Source organism: Amphiura filiformis, chromosome 5 (genome assembly GCF_039555335.1).
Source record: "Amphiura filiformis chromosome 5, Afil_fr2py, whole genome shotgun sequence".
Lineage (NCBI taxonomy): Eukaryota > Metazoa > Echinodermata > Ophiuroidea > Amphilepidida > Amphiuridae > Amphiura > Amphiura filiformis.
In genome coordinates, this window is record NC_092632.1 from 26,446,474 (window position 1) to 26,468,558 (window position 22,085).

Below are 22,085 nucleotides of genomic sequence, written 5' to 3' on the forward strand. Positions count from 1 at the left end.
CATTTTTTTTAATGATGGGTTAAATAAATGATATAAAATGTTGTTCAAAAACATGTTTAAAAACATGGTGCAAAACATTCTAACATAATGCTTTTTAAGTATTGACAAAATATTTTGAAAACTTTTTGCATCATGTTGATAACGTATTAAAAAGGTTTGAGTGTTTTTTTTAATACAAACCTTTTAATACAAAGTTTTTCAACTTATAAACTGACACAAAACCAAACATTTTTTTAAACATTTTAAATACATTTTGTATTTGTTGGGTCAGTATATATGCTGCTGAAAACGAAAACAGTTCATTTAAACCTGAAGGCAAGCCAGTTGCAATAGAAATATTTGATTAATATAATAGTAATTAATTAATAATAGTGCATAGTAAATTTTCCAATTATGAATGCAGCACACAGTGCACATGTGGCATTTAATAACATACCGTAAAACCCCGTCTACAAGCATATAGAGTGCTTCTGATGAAAGCTACATTAATCCAGTCGCCATTATGGAGTTTGAGCAAATAAATTACGGATCCAAGCATATACAAACAAGTATTATTTTAAGACCGATCTATTGTATTGGTATATTAACGCTTGCTTCGAATTAATTAAGCTTTTATAAAAAACACTATATATGCTTGTGTACGGTGTTGGAGGGTATACCCTATGTACCATAATGGTCTAATTTCAATCCAAGGACATAATGAGCTATTCCATTTGAAATCCAAAAACCCTTTGTGGAAGATGTGATCTAAATCGTCCACACAGGGAGTGTGAATTTCAAACTGAGCCACCCATTCAGCCCAGTAAAAAAGGAATGAAAATAGGAAGTTCATGTTAAAAAAGGTGATTCTTTTTTAAAAGTAGCAAAAACTAAAAAAAGCAGAAAGTACTTTAGTCCACTTATTGCTACATACTTGTCAACTGTGATATAAATTTGCATGTACTTTGATATTATTGCCAAATTAATTCTTTGCTAATGCTATATGTTTAACTTCAAGGGCCAAATATATGTGTATAAATGTCTGTATTGCTTCAATATAATTGTACTCTGATCTTGGTAACTATACATTTACTAGGTTTAGTTTTTGTAACACTTTTTAAGTTTTGTTTAATTACTAAAATAGAAAACTAGTGGAAGAAGTGCCAAAGTGTGTTTCAAATTAGTCCAATGAATGTATAGTCCAGTCTTTTCATATTTTTTATAGTGCCACAATCATTAAAGCCATAATGTATGATTTCCGTCAAATTTTTAATTTTGTTATTCTTTTACCAATGTGTGAAATAATATTAGTAATAACTGCCAGGAAGGATTTCTGCCCATTTTAAGCTGACAGGTTAAGTGAAAGAACCCCACTGGCTATTTTGACTGTTTAACATGGAGTTCTATATGTTTGTAGTTCAACAGAGCAATTTTGACAGAGTCATATGACAACAAATTTAGCTGATTCCATATTATAAGATCTTACATTATGGCTTTAATATGTTTTTAAAAACACAAGAACTATTCCTGCCACAACTTTCAAAACAAAAAGAGTGACTTTCTGATCCACATCTTTTATTTCAGAATGTGACCTACATTTGCTTTAAACTAATTTTTATACTTTGGCATTTCGTCTACTATAGGCAAAATATCTCATTCTTGATCACGAGTGTCAACTTGGGTACGCACAGATATTTGCATCGGCGGACTTTGCAAAATCAACACGCTTATGGCGCAAGCACATCTATCGAGAATAGACCAATCGCAGTTTTTGTATCGTGATTGTGTTGTTCCACAAAAAAGTATGCTGACGCAATGGTATGCAGAAAGTACATCAACTCATGATCGAGAATTAGATATATTGCCTATAAAGCCATCAATCCTGCCATAATCTTCAACATGATTGCCATATTGTGTTGAAATAAGATATTTACAAGCTGTGCTCCAAATAAGCCAAAATCTTGGAAGAGCCAATATTTTTCATGGACCTGGACTCAAATAGAAACTTGTAATGTTACACTGGTCCAACATTTGTGACACTTTGTAAGACTCACAAATCAACAACAGGTAATGCATTGATGTTGAAGCAAGTCCCTGTGTAGCATTTTGGCCCAAGGACCTGCTTCGAGCACTGTTTACCAGGTTATGAAATCTGTTTATTCATTCAAATTTCATCTGAAAGTACTTTGTTGTTTCTATGGCATTTGATTTTAGTTTTTTTTTTTTAAGTATAGCATAATTTATTTAACATTATTTAGTAATAGTAGCACACTTACTTAGTGACAGTGCAATTTATTTAGAATGTTTTCAGTTCAGTATTTTGAAATAGATGAAGTGAGATGATCAAAAAGATGACTGGTGATATTGCTATGTTGAATGATAAACATTGCAAAAGGATTTTCATGTTCACACGTCACATTTCCATTTAACACTTTACCCCCCACCCCTCCAACATAATTTCAAACAAACTAAGGAGAACATGAAAATAATAGTCTTTTGGTGACAATTTCACCAAAAACTTATAACAAGGAAAAACAATGCAGATTCAAACATCTGGAAAATAATCTTCAGTACAAACAATGTTAAGTGGTACTTTAATCTTTAATTATTCTTGTGTTGTGTCTGTATATATATACACTAAACTCTATTCACCCACTGTTGTACACATTTTTTGTTGTGTACAACAGTGGTACTGGGCAAGTTCTGCCATGTGATCTTTACAGACCTACTCCAGTTCACAGCCGGTTAAAGCCATAATGTGTGATTTGCTTCACAGCAACGCCCTCAATTTTACTCCGATTTCTACTTTTTGCATAATTATAATGCCTGGTGGTGTACTAAAACACCACGTAAAAGACTAAGCCTGAAGTGCTTTAATAACAGTAAAATTTAACTTTTTATATTAAAATCGGGGAGACCCGGTTTTATTCAGGGTTCACCAAACGAGTGCTTGCTAACACAGAACATGTCCCGTGGATGTCAGCTTATGTATACACACATCGAGCACGATGTTCTGTGCAGTAATACATGTAATACGATCGGCGAGCATTGTACACGCATTGTGGGCACTGGAATGAAATCGCCCTTTTTATCGTTATACCTCATTTGTTTGGCTCAAAATTAAAAGGGGATGATGTGATCAGTGAAAACAAACATTTAAATAGGAATCTATTCTTTATGCAAATCACACATTATTGCTTTAAGGCATTTCCAGCTTTGTCATGGTTCTCCGCAGACCTGTCTGTTGCAGATATATCCATTGTAGTTAATATTGCAATTTCAACAAGTGTTCCACATCCAGGCGAGCTGCTGTATGTGTGGTGGGCAGGGATGTGGTACAAGACCAATCACCTATTAGGAGAAACATGATTGAACAATAGGTGCCTTTGGTCTGTCAACTGTTTTATCCTTTCCAACTGACTTTGCTGACACTGTGCTTTAAGTTCTGTTTCAGAGAGTTAGCATAGATGTCATTTGTTAGTATAAGAATATTTTTGAAATTTCCGTAAATAGCTAATGTTTAAAAGTGTATCAAGCAAGATTGTAGAAAACTGTTGTGCTGTTTTGGGTAATGTGCTATATTCTAGGCTGAATTCATGTTTTTAAATGTATATAGCAGCTAAGATAGTGAGTGAGTTTTCTTTCATTTTGCCTCATTAGTTTGGCTTTAAATGACCAGAAAACTTTCCTGACAGTTGTTACTAATATTTTTTATATTTGACCGAAATCATATATTAAGGCTTTAAAGGAAATTCTATTACCCCACGACCCATTATTCAAAATCGCGCACTGTGATTTGTTGAAACGCGTCACGTGACAGACCATTAATTAGCGATAAAGTGTCAAGGGCAATGAACTTTATGTGCTTCTATCATCACAGCGCACAGCAGAGCGCACAGCACACCTGCTTATGTAGGGGAGAATGGAATGTCAGGGGTGTGTTATTGTATATGCATACCTGCTTATGGGAGAATGGAATGTTAGGTTGTGTTATTGGAATGTGCATACGCTTTGGCTACGCGTATGCACTCCACCTTGAGGTAAACAACTTGAAATATTTGGGCAAAAAATTTGATATTTTCTCTTTAAATCACACTATTTTGTGGTAATAGAATAGAAATAAAGGGTGCAGCATTATCCTTAACGCATAAATAATGTGTCCTCGGCAGTAAAACGTTTAAATAATGGGTTCGGCTGCGCCTCACCCATTATTTACGTTTTACTGCCTCGACACATTATTTTCGTGTAAAGGATCATGCATTACCCTTTATTTCTTAAATAACATGATGCCATGATAAATATTGATATTTTGGTATATAAATTACGATACCGTATGATATGATCAACTCAGTGTCAAGAAGTATTAATCAGCATGCGATTATTATAAACTTGTCATTTTTCTCACATTGCCTACTATTATTAATTGTGTAATAGCCAATGTCTGATAATAAAACAGTATTTGATTTCCCAGATTTTGTCATTTTCTGTCGTGTTTTATATTCATCAGCAATCTTTTGTTGAAATTATACAAGAGGTGTGGTGCGGAGGGGTGGTGCTGTATGTGGGTGTGTGTATGGCTGTATTATGTTTATGTTCTAATTGAAGATTAAAATAGTAAAAAATGTACAAACCATAACAGTTGATTATAACATCAATGTTAGTGGCATGTTAAAATTTTAATGCCAGCACTAGTTTAAAGTTGAACAATTTTTGAAATTTTCATGAAGACCCTGCATACACATTTACAATGCTTGGAGTGGGGAATTATTTTGTCATGTCACATGATCATTTTGTTATTTAAAGTGCCATAAAAAAACCTGGGATCACATTGTTGTCATTTCACCTTTTATTGGGGTTGTTGTTTGTTAAATGGTCTCTCCGTGTGGAGACACACTTGGGTCCTAACGGTGGACCAGGCTCAACTTGCTCAAGTTGGGGTAAAGCCTATAAGCATGCTGGCCTATGTGGAAAGAAAAGTGAGAAACCGATTTGAAGATCAAGAACAAGGGAAAAAAGGCCACTCCCCTCAATCAAGTAAGCAATTTTAGAGAAAGGAAATACTTAAAATCCAATCTCAACTCCCACTGTATAAGGCCTATTTTACCTAGTTACATGAAGAATTTGCAACAACACATTAGCACAAAATAAACCAAACCATTTCAAAGACCAACCTTCAAGTTTCATTATATAAATGATCAGATACAATAATTCACAAATGTTGCTGTGACAGTGTTGTCAAAATAAACGTTTCATGGTATGTTACATTAAATTAGGAATATATCACACAATGAAGGGCATTAAAATAACATTTCAGTAGACCACCCCCACAAAATGTGTGAAAAAAAGTGAGAATGTACTTAAAGGGATCGGATAGTGATGTTTGCACAGCATTTTATGTGGGACATGAGAGTACACCAGAAACATCAAATTGCATTTTGAATACGAGGAATGTCCTGATATCAAATAATTTAGATTTTTTTTTAAATTTGTGATATAATGGCAAATTATTAAAAATTTATATTTTTGACATGAAAACTACACCCCTTGATAAATTTGTGACTATTTTTGCATTTTTCTCAAAAACTAATAAAACACTGGTAACAAAAGTTATGTATATTATAGGGGCAAGGAATCCAGTTACTACATTGGAATGTCAGTGGCTCAAAACAAGTAGTTATTGATTTATTGATTAAATATTGGTTTTCCCTCATTTTTGACTGTAACTCCACAACTGTTGTCTGTGCTGAAATAAAATTTTCAGTGCAGTAGTTGTAGTCCTTGCCCAGTATAATATACATATCTTACTTGTCACCAATGCGCTATAATTATTGAGAAAAGTGCAAAAATAGGCACAAAATTGGCCGGGGTGTAGTACCACCTTAAAGGGTATGTAGCTGGGAGGAAAAGTCGTCCATCATTTGAAAATTATGTTTTATATTGAAGCTATTTTTTCCAAAAACATATTTTCCAAAAAAAATTGTGTACATCTTCAGTACCAATGGTCAAAATTTTCAAATGATGGACGGCTTTTCCTCCCATCTACAGAAGGACATGCCTCGTATTCGGTATGTTTGGTGTGTCTGTTGCATGTTGTGCTCTCCAGTCCCACAAAAAAAATACTGATATCAAATTGGATCAATTGAGCCCATATTTATTGTTCGAGCTATATGAGACCAATAAAATATTGGGCATAAAACATCCACTTTCATCATTATTGTTTTGGATCCAATATTTTCACACACTTGGAATTGGATTCATTGACACATAAATGTGCAAACGTTGCTATCCGCTGCATGCAGAAAAGTGGAAAAGGGGTATAATCCTTCTTGTCTTCCATGAGCAACCGCGTCATATCTGGTATAATCTTCCTTCCAGGAGCAACCACTGTGTATGATTGACGGGCTATTCCATTGCTCGTAATAGGGTGTATTTTAGCGGGGCAATGCTGGAATGTGCACGCGCGGTTGCACGATGTACAAGGTAGACTTTCGCCAAGACTTGGCATGTGGTTGTTGGTGTAGGGGGTACCGGGTGTGCAGGTGTGTGTGTTGGGGGGAGGGGGGTGTTGTCTGAGATGTTAGGGATTATTTAATAATAGTTTTTAATATTGGAAGAACGTTTTAAACTTTAATTTAAGGCATAGTATACGATTTTATACTATTTTAGATTTTCAATTAATTACAAAATAATAAAATAGCATTTAAAAATTATATTAATATAGGCCTATTTAAACTATACAGGAAAGGGTTATGATATAGCATTCGAGATCTGACTTAATTGTGTTTGGTGGCCATCAATAATCCAAAATGCACCCCGAATCTGTCGCACATCCCCGTAGTAGGCATACCCCCCCCCCGTTGCCCTAAACTATACGTGTATAATGTAACCGCCACGAGTATTTTTTTACCTGTAGGCAAGCTCACCCCTACAGTCGGAATAGTTCTAGCCCAGATAGCTTTTAACTCACGCCTACTAATAACGTACTTTCATCAAGTGATGGCGCTATAAGGTTTACCACGGAAGCTGTTTGGTTTACCGTGGAAGAAGTTTATACCCCATATGGAAAAGTGTCTTGTACACAAATTTACCCGACAGTGACACTCTGACATCCAACCACGTGGATTTGTTTACAAACATTGTAAAACAAGGGTCACGTGAGTAATGGTAAACCAAATCGAGCGATTTCATTGGTCGCTTGTTGATCACCGCCATTTTATGATGTTATCGGAACTTCGGAAGTTCAGTGACCAGACGATATCGGAAAATTAGTAAAAAATCAGTATTTTGTAACGTTTAAGACTTCAATATGCTTCATGAATTACTGTTAGCCCTCAATGGATATCCTGGAAGTATATTTCGGGAAGATGCAGATAATTTAATCAAGGTAAAATCGCGTTGAAATTGTGTGATGTTTCACGAGCCTGCCGAATTCGGCAACACTGCACATGCATTACACAGCACTGCACATGTGCACTTAGCTAGCCCTAGAACCAGGCATGAGAATTTTCAGTTTAAAAACTGAATTCAGTTTTTTTTATAGTCAAAATTTCCGCAACTTTATTTAATTTCAGCCTGTTTTTGGTACTTTTTGCCCAATTTCACGCGCATTTTCAGTTTTTTCAGTTTTTTTTAGGAAAGTGCAGTCTCATGCCTGTAGAACTCTTGCCATAGTATCCGTTTTTACTTCCACTAGGGCCAGAGGCACTTACATTGAAAAATTTGTTGGGCATGCTTGAACGATCCAGTACAAAAAATGAAAGCATTTCAATGCTTGATTAGACTCGCTTGCCATGCTTGCCAGTCCTATACGCCGTACAATGACCTATCCTAGGCTATGTATATTATAATATATTAGGACTGGCTTACGCCATTTTGGATGTCAATGCCAATGGGAAATACACACTTAACGATTTGCGCCGGTTAGAAACTTGAAAAAAAATCTTAAACATTTCATCAATGACGGTACCAACCATATTGTGCTTGCTAATTTAAGACTCGGTTGAAACAAAATTAAGGATCGAATGCACTTTAGTGTCCAAAAAGGCAAAATTATTGTCAAAGTTCTGTCGAAATCGGCACCCTTATGAAGGGTTCAGAATTGAATCGAACGAAAATATCCGATCTTTGCGATCAAAAACACAAAATTACAACTTTAAACATACTATTGGCAAAAGACATTATTACCAAACAATATAGAATAGAAAATTTCTTCAAAATATTGAAGAAATTTGCTCACTAGACATCGAAAAAGTACGCAATCCAATTCCCGTTCAAACGCGTGGGAAACTGAAAGTGCAGGATTTTATGGGTAGACAACCTATGTACAGTTGTATCGCGCCCATCTTGTCCTCTTGAACCTAGAGGGTTGAGTGCAGATATCAGAACCGGGATGATCCCCCTACTCTTTTCGAATAGCTCTGACACTTTAACGTGCACAGGGATGAATCCTCCTGAACACGGGACCAACAGCTTTATGTGACTTCCGAATCATGGACGAAGCACATACACTACCTATATCTGCACGTGCTAAGCAGTGTATGGGGGCGAGAAGAAATTCTTCAATTAAATTCTGAAATTAATTACTGAACTGAATTGAAGGATTCCCGACCATTTAGGAACTTTTTGGGAGGGAAGAGAATTTTCACCTAAGGCAAGCCCAAGGCTCGAACCCTCGTCGATCGTATCTCCCGGCCGGCAGCGCAACGCCTTAACCACTCAGCCATCTCGCCCTTAATGTTGATGACTGATGTCGATGATATTAAAACCCACTGTCTTGAGAACACACAAACGCCGGTCATTTCTAAAGATGCATTTATACTCAATCGCACGCATGATCAGTGTACTAAATCGCTGTCGTATTTGCCTGCTGAGCATGCGCATGATTCCCTGTTTTTCAAAAGCGACACGTAGGCCTATATAACTATATTGACACCCTCTGTCGGTCAATAAATGTTTTCTAGAATTGCGCACATAACTTGTGCAGTTAACGACAATGATTCAGTCTGATGATGAGTAACCCATGGGTATAAAACACAGCTTTACACAATGACTAATTTATACATGTAGGCTCAAAAGACCGTGTTCATGTACCGTTTAATACTCAGCCAAACATGGTAGGTCCCGGATGTTCGGTACATGTTCCTATCTCTAGGTATTAGGCCTGGCATTTTCGGGTAATTTTGTACCCGGGTACCGGTGCATTTTTCGGCGGGTAACCGGGTACTGAAATTTAAAAAGTTTTTATTTTTTCGGTTTTGTAGTGTCCCTGGACCTAAAAACCTAGACCTAAATGCTAGGATCATTCATGGTTAACCTAAAAAAATTAAAAAAATTCAAGATATTTTGTATTTTTAATGAATACAAATTATCAATTTTCATATTAAAAATACAAAACATCTTTTTTTTTTTTTTTTTTTAGGTCAACCATGAATGATCCTAGCATTTAGGTCTAGGTCCAGGGACACTACAAAACTGAAAAAATAAAAAACTTTTTTTTTTTTTTTTTTTTTTTTTATTTAATTTTGGGTACCCGGGAGGGTATTTCCTACCCGGTAATGTAATCTTGGTGGTACCCGCTAGCCCGCTGAAAATGCCAGCCTTACTAGGTATCCCAGGCAAACCTTAGTTAACACATTTACTAGTCAGCGAAATTCGCCAAGACTGGGGCCCAAACACAATGCATATTTACATAGAAATTTGAATTTTTTTCGAGAACAGGTTGGTGAAGGAAACCTACATAAATATGTTTTCTATACTTCACTTGACCCAAATACATGATTTTTTATGGTGATAATCAAGTCGCACATGGAATTTTAGAGGGATTTTGATAGCAGTTCCATTAAAAAAAGTTGCTATCGCCATGAGACTAAGATCTAGAAACACCCCTAAATGCCATTTGGGGAATTTTGCTAGCAGAATCTTTTTGATGAAAGTCAATCTTTGACAAGATGTAACTTTGTTACGGAAAGTGCTATGACAAAAATGTTTTCAGTTTTGGCTTTCTTTACTCAAGGGCTTTAATTTGATATGTAAAATGATGCAGTTTGATGGCAAATTTGAATTCACCTAGCATTAGGGTGGTCACATGAAAATTTCAAACCCACCCCTGGAATTACTTTTTCTGTCAGGATTATTCCTGCTGCAAAATGATTTAAAAACTTTTGAATCAACTCAATCGGACAATCCGCTATGAAGATACAGCCTTTTAAAGATTCACAAAATTTGCCATTTTTAATACCCCATTTTTAGGAAAATCCTGATTTTGTCATAAATTCGCATTCACCGAGCGATAATTGTGGGAATAAAGCCAAAGAAGGCACGATATGTATTGTTTTTGTTAATGTTCATTTAAATGCAAATATTAAAAATCCAGGGTCATAATTGCTATATTTGCTTCTTTACAACATTTTTAAAATGGCTGAAATCACAAAAATAACTTTTTTGCCAGGACTTTTGAGGTAAATATATGTGATTTTCACCGTTGAGGGCGCTATTATGTGCCAATTATGACCTTCAAAGGCCTGTATTTCCTAAACTACACATCCAAATTGTCTGATTTTTGCACAGGATTTTGCTCTGAGGGTCTAGATTGTAAAACTGAATATAGCATAATTGTACATCTTTGGGAAAATAGTTTTATTTGATGACAAAAAATTATTTTGTGCGTAACTTTTTTTTATGCGTGACTGCATAAAAATGCTATATTCAACTTCATTACGAGCAGAATATTTTCTATCTAATTAGGTAGTCGGGTTTGCACAGAAGTTACTAGGAGACAAATTATATGGAATTCAAAATGCCCAAAAGTTTTCCAACTGCTGCAGAATCTGTTACATTTCCACCATACATTTGTGTATGTAGGCAGGGGTACACACAATAGCTAGCATTGTGGCCACCCTACTAGCATACCTACTATCTCCTCAACGTTATACCTTTCCAACAAGGAAAGAGATACGAAAAGTGAACGTCTAATTGCACTGGTAGTACGTCAAGTGCATGAGCATTAATTTTTCTGTATCTGTCGTTTCACTAGCCCGAAACATCATGGCCCTAGTTGTTCCTTCCTCACCATAGGGCCATGAATGCCGTACGTACGTAGAAACGGGGCACCGTGAACTCACGTCGCGGTGATGACGTCACACTGACGGCATCTATTTATAGGAAGAATTCAAAACACGGCGACGATAACAGTCACAAGTCTGGTCTTTTACATCCTCAAATGTGCTCAAAATTTACGAACATGCACCAAATATGTTTTGTTTAAGTCTCATCTTCACGTGAGGAATGGTAGGAAGTGGTATTTATGAGAAAAAGTGGTATTTTATGTGTACATGTACCCTGGACCAGATAGGCTCAGGAGTCTCAGACCTTCGTACGGAGAAGGACAGTGGAAATCGTAGTGATGGAGGTGTGAGTACCTCGGGCTATCGTTTCACGTACAAACACCATCTCTAGTTGTCGCATACGTTGGGGCATTTTCAAGCGTGTTTGACATCTTTTTACTGCGTGACGCAATTCTGCATTTATTATTCAGATGGCAAATTTCTTAAATTAAAAACAGAATGTATTTTTCTGAGAAAATTCCTATCTATATTTCTCAAATTGTCTGCAACTTTTCACTCATCTGATCATCTTTTTATGTAACGGAAGTGATGCTAACTTTATAAAGGTACGTTTCTGGCTAAATTACGATTATTTTACAATTATTTTTAAAGACAAAACGCCCTAGAAAAATGGCAATTTTCACTTGTTTTTAAAAAGTTGGTTTGACCTTGTTTTTTACCCCATAATTTCCCTCATTTATCGAAGCCCTGCCCTCCTTCCAATACATTAAACCTTGACTCCAAAGTGTTTGGCAACTTTTTAATCATGACGCAAAACTAAGCCTTGATGCAAAAGTTAGAATTTAGTCCTTGCCATTTTTCGGCCCAGTTACAAGGTAAGATCCTTCTTGTTACGTTCGCTGCCACCATGTCACGTGCTTGCCGGCTTCTCTTCTTAGTAAAACTATGAAATCACACAATTATCACACCATCAAGCGAAGTTTTACCATAATTCTTAGACTTAGAGTCCTTTATTCCTCTCTCCATCCTCTCTCTCCTCTTTCCGAATTTCCATAGTTTTACGACATCACGGTCGGACATTATTGAAGAGGCGTGTTTGGTACTTTGCCGTCACATTCAAAAGTGTATTCCAATAATAAAATACATTCGCAATCATGGCGCTTACGCAAATCTCTGCGGACATAGCGCCGCCGCACCGCTGTAGGCCTACTAGTTTGAGCGCATTGCAATTAATCACGCACATTACTACATGACACTTCTGAAGAATTTCTGTATCTCTGGGAGATTGAATAACTCTGTATGTATATGGAGACAATCATCTGCAATTATGTCGTGGACTTGCTACTTTGTGGGTTGTCTGCATAGTATACAGGTGGGGTACGTACCTATTTTAACAGGAGGTGGGTGATATCTTTAAAGGTTTCATTCATCCAGTCCAGATAACATAAGGGGGTACTACATGTACACCCCTGGCCAATTTTTTGCCTATTTTTGCATTTTCTCAAAATTATAAGCATAGGTGACAAGTAAGATATGTATATTATAGGGCAAGGACTACAACTACTGCACTGAAAATTCAGCAACTCAAGGCAAGTAGTTACAAAAATGTATTGATTTATTGATCAAATATTGGTTTTCCCTCATTTTTGACTGTACATGTAACTCCACAACTGTTGTCTGTGCTGAAATAAATTTCCAGTGCAGTAGTTGTAGTCCTTGCCCCTATAATATACATGTCTTACTTGTCACCAATGTGCTATAATTTTTGAGAAAAATGCAAAAATAGGCACAAAATTGGGTAGGGGTGTAGTACCCCCTTAACAATTTATTTTAACATGCATGCAATGCATGTATAACATAACTTATGTTCATATCAAATTCAAGCTAAAAAATTTTCTGTGTTGTTAATTTTAAATGAACATGTAATTAGTACTTTTTTTATGCATTTACCCCTTCAGGTTGTTCCTGATCTGCCATTTATACATGAGAGTGAAGAGGTCCAGTTAAATCGTCTTTGTAAATTAGCAACCCATTATAAGAAGTTGCAAGACTTTGTCAAGAGGTATCAAGGATCACCATGCAACTTTACTAATCAACAGAATGTGGAACAACTAAATGGTATGTTGGTTGGATCTTCCTGGGAGATGTATAAAGAAAGGATAGATAACAAGAAAATAATGTCATCAAAATCTTCTTATTGCATTCATGAGAAACAAAACATATGTTCTTATTAAATTTTTATTGTTCTTTTAAAATGTTCAAAGGGGTACATGGATGACATACTTTGTTGAAACAGGCATTTGGTAATGTGTATGGAAATGTACAGTATGTGTCCTGGCAGCAGTTTTGCTGACAAATTTGAAACAAGAGAAGAAAAGTCATCGCTATCAGATCCTGTCAAAAGTCGTGCAGAACAAGGTCTTCAATGTTAAACTTATCACCTTTCATACATGTGCCTTAATTTGTTGGCATTCCGGGCAGACAAGAAAAGCATGAAACTAAAATTGCACTTTTGAGCATGCATTTGCAAGTGAAACCCCCAACAACAACAGTAATAATAATCATCAAACAAGTTGAATTAACTTTCACGTTTTAAGTACCGGTACATGGAAATAGAGAAAATGGAATATCTCTTTGATCCCAGTTTTTTTTTTTAATATTAATTATTTAAAAAATTTAATAACTTAAGTGGGATCCCTGAAGTAGCTTTAATTTTTGCAAGCACTAAATATAGTAGTGTCTAAAGTTAAAACAATAATTTCTCTTCAATACAGTTGACACCTCAGGGAACTTGAAGGATGGCTTGTATTTGAGAGCTTTGTGTGCAGGTCTTGATGAAGTACTGAATCCATACAGGAAAACACTACTTATGTTGGAGCAACAGGTAACAATGAATACATACCACGTTAAAAATCGGTACATACATGTATGTGACCTGCTACCACAAAATGAACGTAAAGTCACAAGTTGGTAGTTACGAGATGCCCTGTCTACTGCGTAGTCTGCGTTGGTGTTCCTTGTTTCATATGCACCTGTTCAAGCCAATACTCAATAGTATTTCTGTAAGGCACAATGGGCCATTCACAAAGGATATACTGCTGATTTGTACAGGTGCATGGCAACAAAGAACGTCAACTCAAGTCAGCCAGGATGTCCCAAAACTACCAACTTTACGCTCATTTTGTGGTAGAAGGTCAAATATGGGAATATAACAGCACACATGTCTAAATCAGTTTGCTCCCATAATAAAAATGTGGATGCAGCATTTTATGTGACATATTTTCTACTCAGCTCTCAATTTGCTCTCAAAGTAAAATGCAGTATGTGATTGCATAGAGCATGGTAGGGTCGACATTCAAGGAGCGGTTGGAAGCCTAATAACATCTCCCAACATCTGGGAATTTCCTCTCCGAGTTCAAGTTCAAGTTTATTTCACCATCAGTAACAAAAAATCGAGAAAAGGATGGTAGGACAATCACAAGAGCAAAGCGCGAAAGACGTGATTGCCCTCAGTGCACAAAAAAAAAAGAAGAAAAAAAAAGACGCCAACAGACAAGGACAGGGGGTGCAAAACAACAGACTGACAGGACTAGTGCAGACAGACAAAGATGTTGGCAATGGCAATGGCTTATAAAAAAGTCAATTGAGAAATATATAAGTATGTATGTTAACTTACAGTACAATGATACTATCTTATGATACATGGCATTTGTGAATACAAAAGATTTAAGAGTATAACGAAATCAAGAAATCTTTATATCAGCCTAAGCATGTACAACTCGCAATCTTGTGACTTCTGCTGGGAGTGTGATTTGGCAAACTGGCAATATTGCAATTTGTGTGCAAGGTATGTTGGCCTATATAGATTTCCTGGATCAGATAAATTGAATAAAGTATGATATACAGGGATGTAAGTTTTCTGTATTTTTACAGAATTCTGTAATTTTGTAGTCCAGATTTACGCAATTTATTTTATTTTCAGCCCATTTTGGGCTTTTTAGCCCGAATTTACGCGCTTTTTTCCGTATTTTCCGTATAATTGTGTTTCCTATGACCCATTGGAACCATACCAGTTACTATTCCTTGAACTGTCCAATATCTTAGAATGCTTTACCTTGATCAGATCAGTTGAATAAATTGAATGATAAATTGTCTCTCCTACAGATTCTGACTGACCCTAACTTGACAGTAGGTCATGTTCAGCAGGTGTTGGAACCATACCAGTTGTTATTCCCGGAATTATCCAATGTTTTGGAGCAAATCACACATTTGAAGGCACATGGCTGTTACATTCTTGAGTTATTGCACCAGTTCTGCATTTGTGGGCAACCAATTGTTAAAGAAGCTCTACAAAAGTAAGTTAATTGTATTTGTTTTCAATCAAAGTGATCTGCCATTCTTTTCTCTTTTCAAAACCTGTTTTCAATCAGTATATCTTCATTATCTTGTCGTTTATGTTGTTGCTCACCAAAATACATCCTAAGTTGATTCACGAAAGAAAATGAAAGGTACCGGCAAGATGTTTTCACATTTTCTCATTCATAATAAACTCATGTTTTCTTTCAAAGACTCAAAATTATCCCTTCTGGTTCAACACATTCTTTTTATTCAGAATTCTGTATGTGTGTCATTGTGTAATGTATCGTCAAGTCTCCACATGGTTACTACACGGGATACTCCTGGATAGACATAGTGAATTCTTCATTCACCAAACCACAGGACCAGTTTCGGAGGAGAGGAAGGATGATGATGACGATGATCTTGGTATCGGAGGTGTCACCGGTAGACAGATGAAGGAAGTTATGGTAAGAGAAGTGAATACTCTGTCGAGTCCGAAAGTTTGAATTAAAATTATTCATTAGAAACTAGACATTCTGTGCATCTATGGTGCAAAAATATTGACTGATTTGTAACTCGGATCCATTTTACAGATCTGCAAAATAAATATAATTAAAAAATATAGTATGCTACTAGCTGTCACAGTGATCGAAAGACAAATTGCTGGATCAAACACTGATACTGATTATGTAAAAGCTACAATGTATCAGTGATTCAGTCATAGCTATAAACTTACAGAGTAACTTGCGATCAAGTTGTTTTGAGTTCAATTGCTGGCAATGCTGAAACTTGTATGCTCTCAATATATCGGTTAGTCGCTTCCTGAGAGAGTAGGAAGCAAATGCCATTGACTGGTTATTATGATATAACCATAATGGTGGTTTCATACTGTCTTGTCACTGAGTGGCGTGGCACATGCACATTGCAGACTGACAGACACAACCAAGGCATTTGATCGGCTGATATGTCATGCTGCTTGACGCAGTGGTGTGTAAAACAATGTTATAAATGATTATGTTCTTTTCCTTGTGTGTGAGTTGAGGTCACCTTTAAAGATAATATCTAGCCTATACTTTGTGATTTTAAGTTATTATTGATGATCTTGTTGTTAGCAATTAACAGAAGATGGTAAACTACCAGAGAAGGAGCACCACAGCCACTATGCCATCCGCACTGCCATGCTACCAAACTACATGCCACTGAGAATTGCTGAGAAGATTGTCTTTGTGGGAGAATCAGTGCAGATGTTTGAGAATAAAAAACAAAACACATCAAAATACATTGGTAAATATGCACCAAATATTAAGGGGGATAAATCAGTTTGCTTACTTTGCAATGTTGAAAAGATATTTTGAAATATTTTTTTCCTCGCAAGAAAATAGTGTACAAATAATTATTACACGGTCTAGTCCATGAGGGCAAAAGGTGGCATATTTGAAATTGAGGTAAAGGCAAAAATACAAAGAAAATGACACATCACAAAACATCACAAAAAATGTGTCCTTTATCCCCCTTGGAACAGATGGAAGTGTTGCAGGGCCAGAGCCAAAATTCCCGTTTGTGGCGGGACGGAATTTTGATAGGCCTTTTAAATTGTAGCTCTGTGACTGTTTATTTTACGGATTCTTCATGTTCTTAATATAAACAAGTAAGTTACAGACTACATTCACACACAAGAAAAATAGTCCAAAGAATCAACATGTTGCCACGGTAACACAAATTCATTGATGTGGCGGGACGGAATGATAAACTTCATGTATTTGTGAACACAGTACATTTGTTGAATTTTTATCAAAAGTACTGGAATAAAACATTTGTTTCTAACATTGGTATTAACTTCAACTATCCTTCTTTTGTTATGGAAGGAATTATAAAATTTACCCCCCTCTTTATAGTACGTTCATCAATTTTTTTTAAATCATGTCAATGTGGCAGGACGGAATGTGGCGGGACAGAATTTTGTCCACTATGTCAAAATCAAGAAAAAAAGCAATTGATTCACTTTAAAACTGACAAAATTGTCTTTTCTTTCACTTCTAATGAAAAATTATAGCAAAATATTGACTGAGAAAGAAATTTTTCATCCCTTCCTGAACTTAAAAAGATCATCTCAAAATGTGGCGGGCCATGTTTTACACCATAGACCCTGAAAATAGAATTATTGCTGGCATCCCACCACAAAAGGCCTGAAATAGTGTAAGTTAAAATGGCTCTGAGTCTAGCAAAGTTGATGAATTCAATTTTTTTGTACTCAGGAATGTTTATTACCATAATAGTTGATATTTTGGAAAGTTTTGACTAAAAATTTTTTTTTCGTCCCTTCCGAACGTAAAAAATCACCGCAAAATGTGGCGGGACGGAATTTTACACATATTTTAATTCATTTCTTTATTTTTGCAAAGTCCACTGAAATTTTTTTTAGTGCTGAAATTTACTATACAGAAGACCATTATAATACCATAAACAAAAAAAACCTATATTTTTTAAATATGTAGTAACATCAAATTTAACAATTCCGTCCCGCCACAACGAGAGGGCGCTACGTGTGTATTTTATTGCTTGCATTCCGAAATTGACGCACAAATTTTACTTTTTTTTGCCGATTCATAATCTTTGGTTAGTAGCCTATTAAACCAGAGGAGAAATTCACTCCTGTGACAATTTCTAAATTTTAGGTTGAGTGATGACCATTTTTGTGAATTTAAAAAAAAGGCAAATCCAACTTTGACTGTTATATTACAGTATTTTACCTGGTTGATTTTGATCTATGTATTATATTGTTTTACACAGTGCATACAGATTCTGTATTAGGTGAAAATGAAGCCAAGTTTGCCAGTAGACTTCATCAGCTACAGTTGGAGCCCATCTTTTCAGTGCAAAGGTTTGAGGATGCTGTGGATGAAATTAGAACATGTGTGTCAGAGGTAGGTCAAGACAGGGACATTTGGATAAGTGGGAATTGAAAGTGATATCACTTACTGTACAATCTTTTGGTACCTCTCGAGTTTTACCTGAATTGACATAGGTTATCAAGAGATTGATGGGGTACATTGAAATTGTATCTTGTTTGGGTAAGCATTAGTAGGCATGAGCAATACTTAAACAATAAAACTATTAATTATTGGTTCAAGCCATTCAAACATGCATGGCAACTGTATACTGTGTATAATATTGATAGTTGAGGTTGAATGCTTAAATCTTAGATGGGGCCAAAATATTTTTTGTGCTGAACTCTCCAACTAACCTAAAACTCTTGGGCCTTTACAGATAGGGTCTTAGCTAGCCACCCATCTGGCCGTCATTTTAGACGGCCAGTTTGCTCCTGTGACAGACAAAATTAATGCCTTTGACAGATGCTATATTACAAATTGTATGTTTTGAGAAGCTAATTGACCTTTTTAGTAGACCCAATTTGTAGAACGAGGCCATATCTGCACATATTTGAACTCTTTGAACCCCTAATGGGCTATTAGACGTCTGGTAAATGTTTTAAAGGTCAAATTAGAACAGGCAATTTTATTCAAATGACGGGCAACCCTCAATTTCTAGCTAAGACCCTGTTTACAGACATTTATTTCCTGCACAAAATAAACAAGTTTTATTGAATGAAGTGTCTTAAAACTTGTATCCAACAGACACAGAGTAATAAATTGTTAATTGTTAACCTTGGGAAGGCAATATTATTTTCAGGTTATATTTTTTATCCCACAGCATTTATGGCGACTAGTAGTAGAAGAGGCAGATCTTATTGGACAATTAAGCACTCTCAAAGATTATTTCCTACTGGGCAGAGGAGAACTGTTCCTAGCATTTATTGACCAATCACAGAGCTTGTTAAATACACCACCGATGAAACATACAGAACATGGTAAGCCAATAATAATATTGTTTTGAAAAGTGGGTTTGAAAACATTTTAATCTTGTGAACAAACGCCTGTGATACTGGACTCAAAATCATGGGTGCCACTGAAAACATGTCTTCAGTGGTACCCTTGATATGATTTTGAATCTAGAGACATTGTTAAAGGTTTGAGCCATACTCTGTTTTGAACTCCCTTGAGAACATGAAGAGAAGATCCAAGGAATCCCCGGCTATGGAGGTAAAATCTGGGGAAAGCAAGCCACCAGTGTGACCCTGACCGAGCTAGACTTTGTGTGTGTGTATCAAGACTCAGATGATTGCACATTAGTCTCGGTGTTAGCAGTTGCCTTGTGCTCTATGGTTTTGTCAGGACAAGTAGTGTTAGGGTCATTTTTCTGGCCAAAGTAAAACCCAAATTATGATGAGCATTTACTTTTGATTTTACTTTCTGCCCCTTTCAATCCCATATTTGTTGCAAGCTGTATACAAAATCCAGTTACAGGAATGTAATTTGTACACATTGTCAAGTAGCTTACAAACTTGACCATCTGTTTGTTTTGTAGGATAGAAGATTACAACACTATGAATTTATAGCACCCTGTGTCTGTTGTACCACATGGGTATTTAATGAGGTTCAATCACAAGGAGAATTTCAAATTTCTTGCTTTAAGGGCTGGGGTATGAACGTTTGGACAGTATTTATTTTGGGACATTAGAGCACATCAGACATATCAATTGCATTCTGAATACGAAGAATGTCCTTCTGATATCAAATAATTTTGATTTTTGAAATTGCAATTTAATACACATTTTATGGCAAATGATTAAAAATTGATATTTTTGATATTTAACAGTACTCAAGTAAACTTTACAAATCTGATGATTTATACTTAAAGTGTATGTAGGTGGGATGAAAAACGACGATCAATTGAAAATTTTGACCTTTCAGATTGGAGATATGGATTTTTTTCCCAAAACACCAAAAAAAAAAAAGGTCTTTTGGGGAAAAAATCCATATCTTCAATATGAAAGGTCAAAATTTTCAATTGACCGTCGGCTTTTCCTCCCAGCTACATACACTTTAAGAATATATCATTAGATTTATATAATTTACTTCGAGGACTGTTATATATCAAAAATTTGGAAAATATTAAATTTTTATAATTTGTCATAAAATTTGTATTATATTGTTATTTTCAAAAAATGAAAATTATTTGATATCAGAAAGACATGCTTTGTATTCAGAATGCAATTCGATAGGTCTGAGGTGCTCTCATGTCCCTCGAAAAATACTGTCGAAACGCAATAAACGCTCATTCTAGATCCCTTAAGCTTTATAATCTTAAGAATGAGTTATTAAAAAAAAGCATGATTGGATACAGTATCATACCAGGCTTTGAGTTTAAAAAAATTGAGGAGTGTGATAAATAGCACTCCTCAAACTTGCGAGGAGTGCTATTTTGTGAATGAGGAGTGTGATTATGCTGAAATGTGATCCCTTATGATTATTTAAGGAGTGCTGAGGAGTGTGATCGCACTCCTCAAAACTCATAGCCTGGATACAATGTTTTGATAATATTTTTTTAATGGATTTTTTCTTTTATAGATGTAAATGTTGGCTTTCAACAGGCTGCACACAGGGTTCTCATAGAAGATGATGCAACGTTGTCACAGTTTAATCTCATCATTAAGACAAAGTTTCCCTTCAAAGGACCAACTAAAAGTAAGCCAGGTTAAATCAGTAGTTTGAACAAAAGTTCTGTTCTCTTCTAGCCAAATCTTTTTCATGTTGCATTAGCAAATACAAAATTCTAAGTTCCCCATAAGAATTTTGAAATTGATCACAAAGTTGTTGATGAAATTATCAAATTTACATTGTTGCATTTAACTGACCAAAGTGCACCTTTCAAAACGGCATCTTTTCATACATAATGAGTCGTTGTGACTGAATGCAACAACATCTGACATCTGAACTTTCATAAAATAACATTTCAGTTGATTTTTAAAAGTCATAGGGGGAACATAGAAATTGTGAACCCTTTAGTTCCACCATATCATTTCCACCCAACTCTTAAACTAAACCAAATCATATCCCAAATCTTAACAAATATTCAGATCTTTTTCATACCAAACCAAGGTAGCCCTTAAAATAAAATCAAATCAAATCAAACTTAAACCATTGAAAAGAATTTATGCAAGAACTTTGTGCATTGTTGTTTAAATGCCCCCATCTATTTTAGTTGTGATATGTTTGTCTTGCACTTTATACAGTGCTACCATGTGTAAGAGCTTGTGAAATTACTAGGCCTGGCATTTTCGGGTAATTTTGTACCGGGTACCCGGCGCATTTTTCAGGCGGGTAACCGGGCACCAAATTGCACAAAAAAAAAATGCTAGGATCATTCATGGTTGACCTGGAAAAAAAAAAAAAAATTCAAGATGTTTTGTATTTTTAATATGAAAATTGATAATTTGTATTCATGTCATACATGGTATTTCCTGCCCGGGTAATGTAATCTCGGGCGGGTACCCGTTTACCCGCCCGAAAATGCCAGCCTTAGAAATTACCTTGCGTCCTAATTCATTTACAACCTATTTATGTTTCTATTTTATTAATGGTTTGATGGACACTCCCTAATTTAAGTATTGATATTGTATGTTTTGTTTCCTTTCTCTGTTTCTATCTGTACTCTTGTTGCTTTTAGAAAGTGAACCAAAATCACAAGGGAAAGTCTCTAGTGAAACAGGTTGGAGTTGTTTAGGTATGACCTACAATGTTCACTGGCCATTGCATATACTCTTCAAGCTATCAGGCTTAGAAAAGTAAGTTTGTGTACAAATAG

The 22,085-nt window shown here is 35.7% G+C and overlaps 1 protein-coding gene across 2 annotated transcripts in view; it reads left to right on the forward strand.

Annotated features, from left to right (window-relative positions):
- Positions 1–7,208: 7,208 nt before the first annotated feature.
- LOC140152882 (gamma-tubulin complex component 4-like) overlaps positions 7,209–22,085 on the forward strand; it is a 46,680-nt gene continuing 31,803 nt past the window's right edge. For both annotated transcript variants that reach the window (XM_072175409.1, XM_072175408.1), the window contains exons 1-10: positions 7,209–7,363; positions 13,001–13,160; positions 13,817–13,926; positions 15,207–15,397; positions 15,655–15,847; positions 16,493–16,664; positions 18,171–18,304; positions 19,092–19,248; positions 20,849–20,965; positions 21,948–22,065. In XM_072175409.1, coding sequence (XP_072031510.1) covers positions 7,286–7,363; positions 13,001–13,160; positions 13,817–13,926; positions 15,207–15,397; positions 15,655–15,847; positions 16,493–16,664; positions 18,171–18,304; positions 19,092–19,248; positions 20,849–20,965; positions 21,948–22,065 — 1,430 coding nt within the window. In that variant the 5' untranslated portion in view covers positions 7,209–7,285. The remainder of the gene's footprint in view (positions 7,364–13,000; positions 13,161–13,816; positions 13,927–15,206; positions 15,398–15,654; positions 15,848–16,492; positions 16,665–18,170; positions 18,305–19,091; positions 19,249–20,848; positions 20,966–21,947; positions 22,066–22,085) is intronic.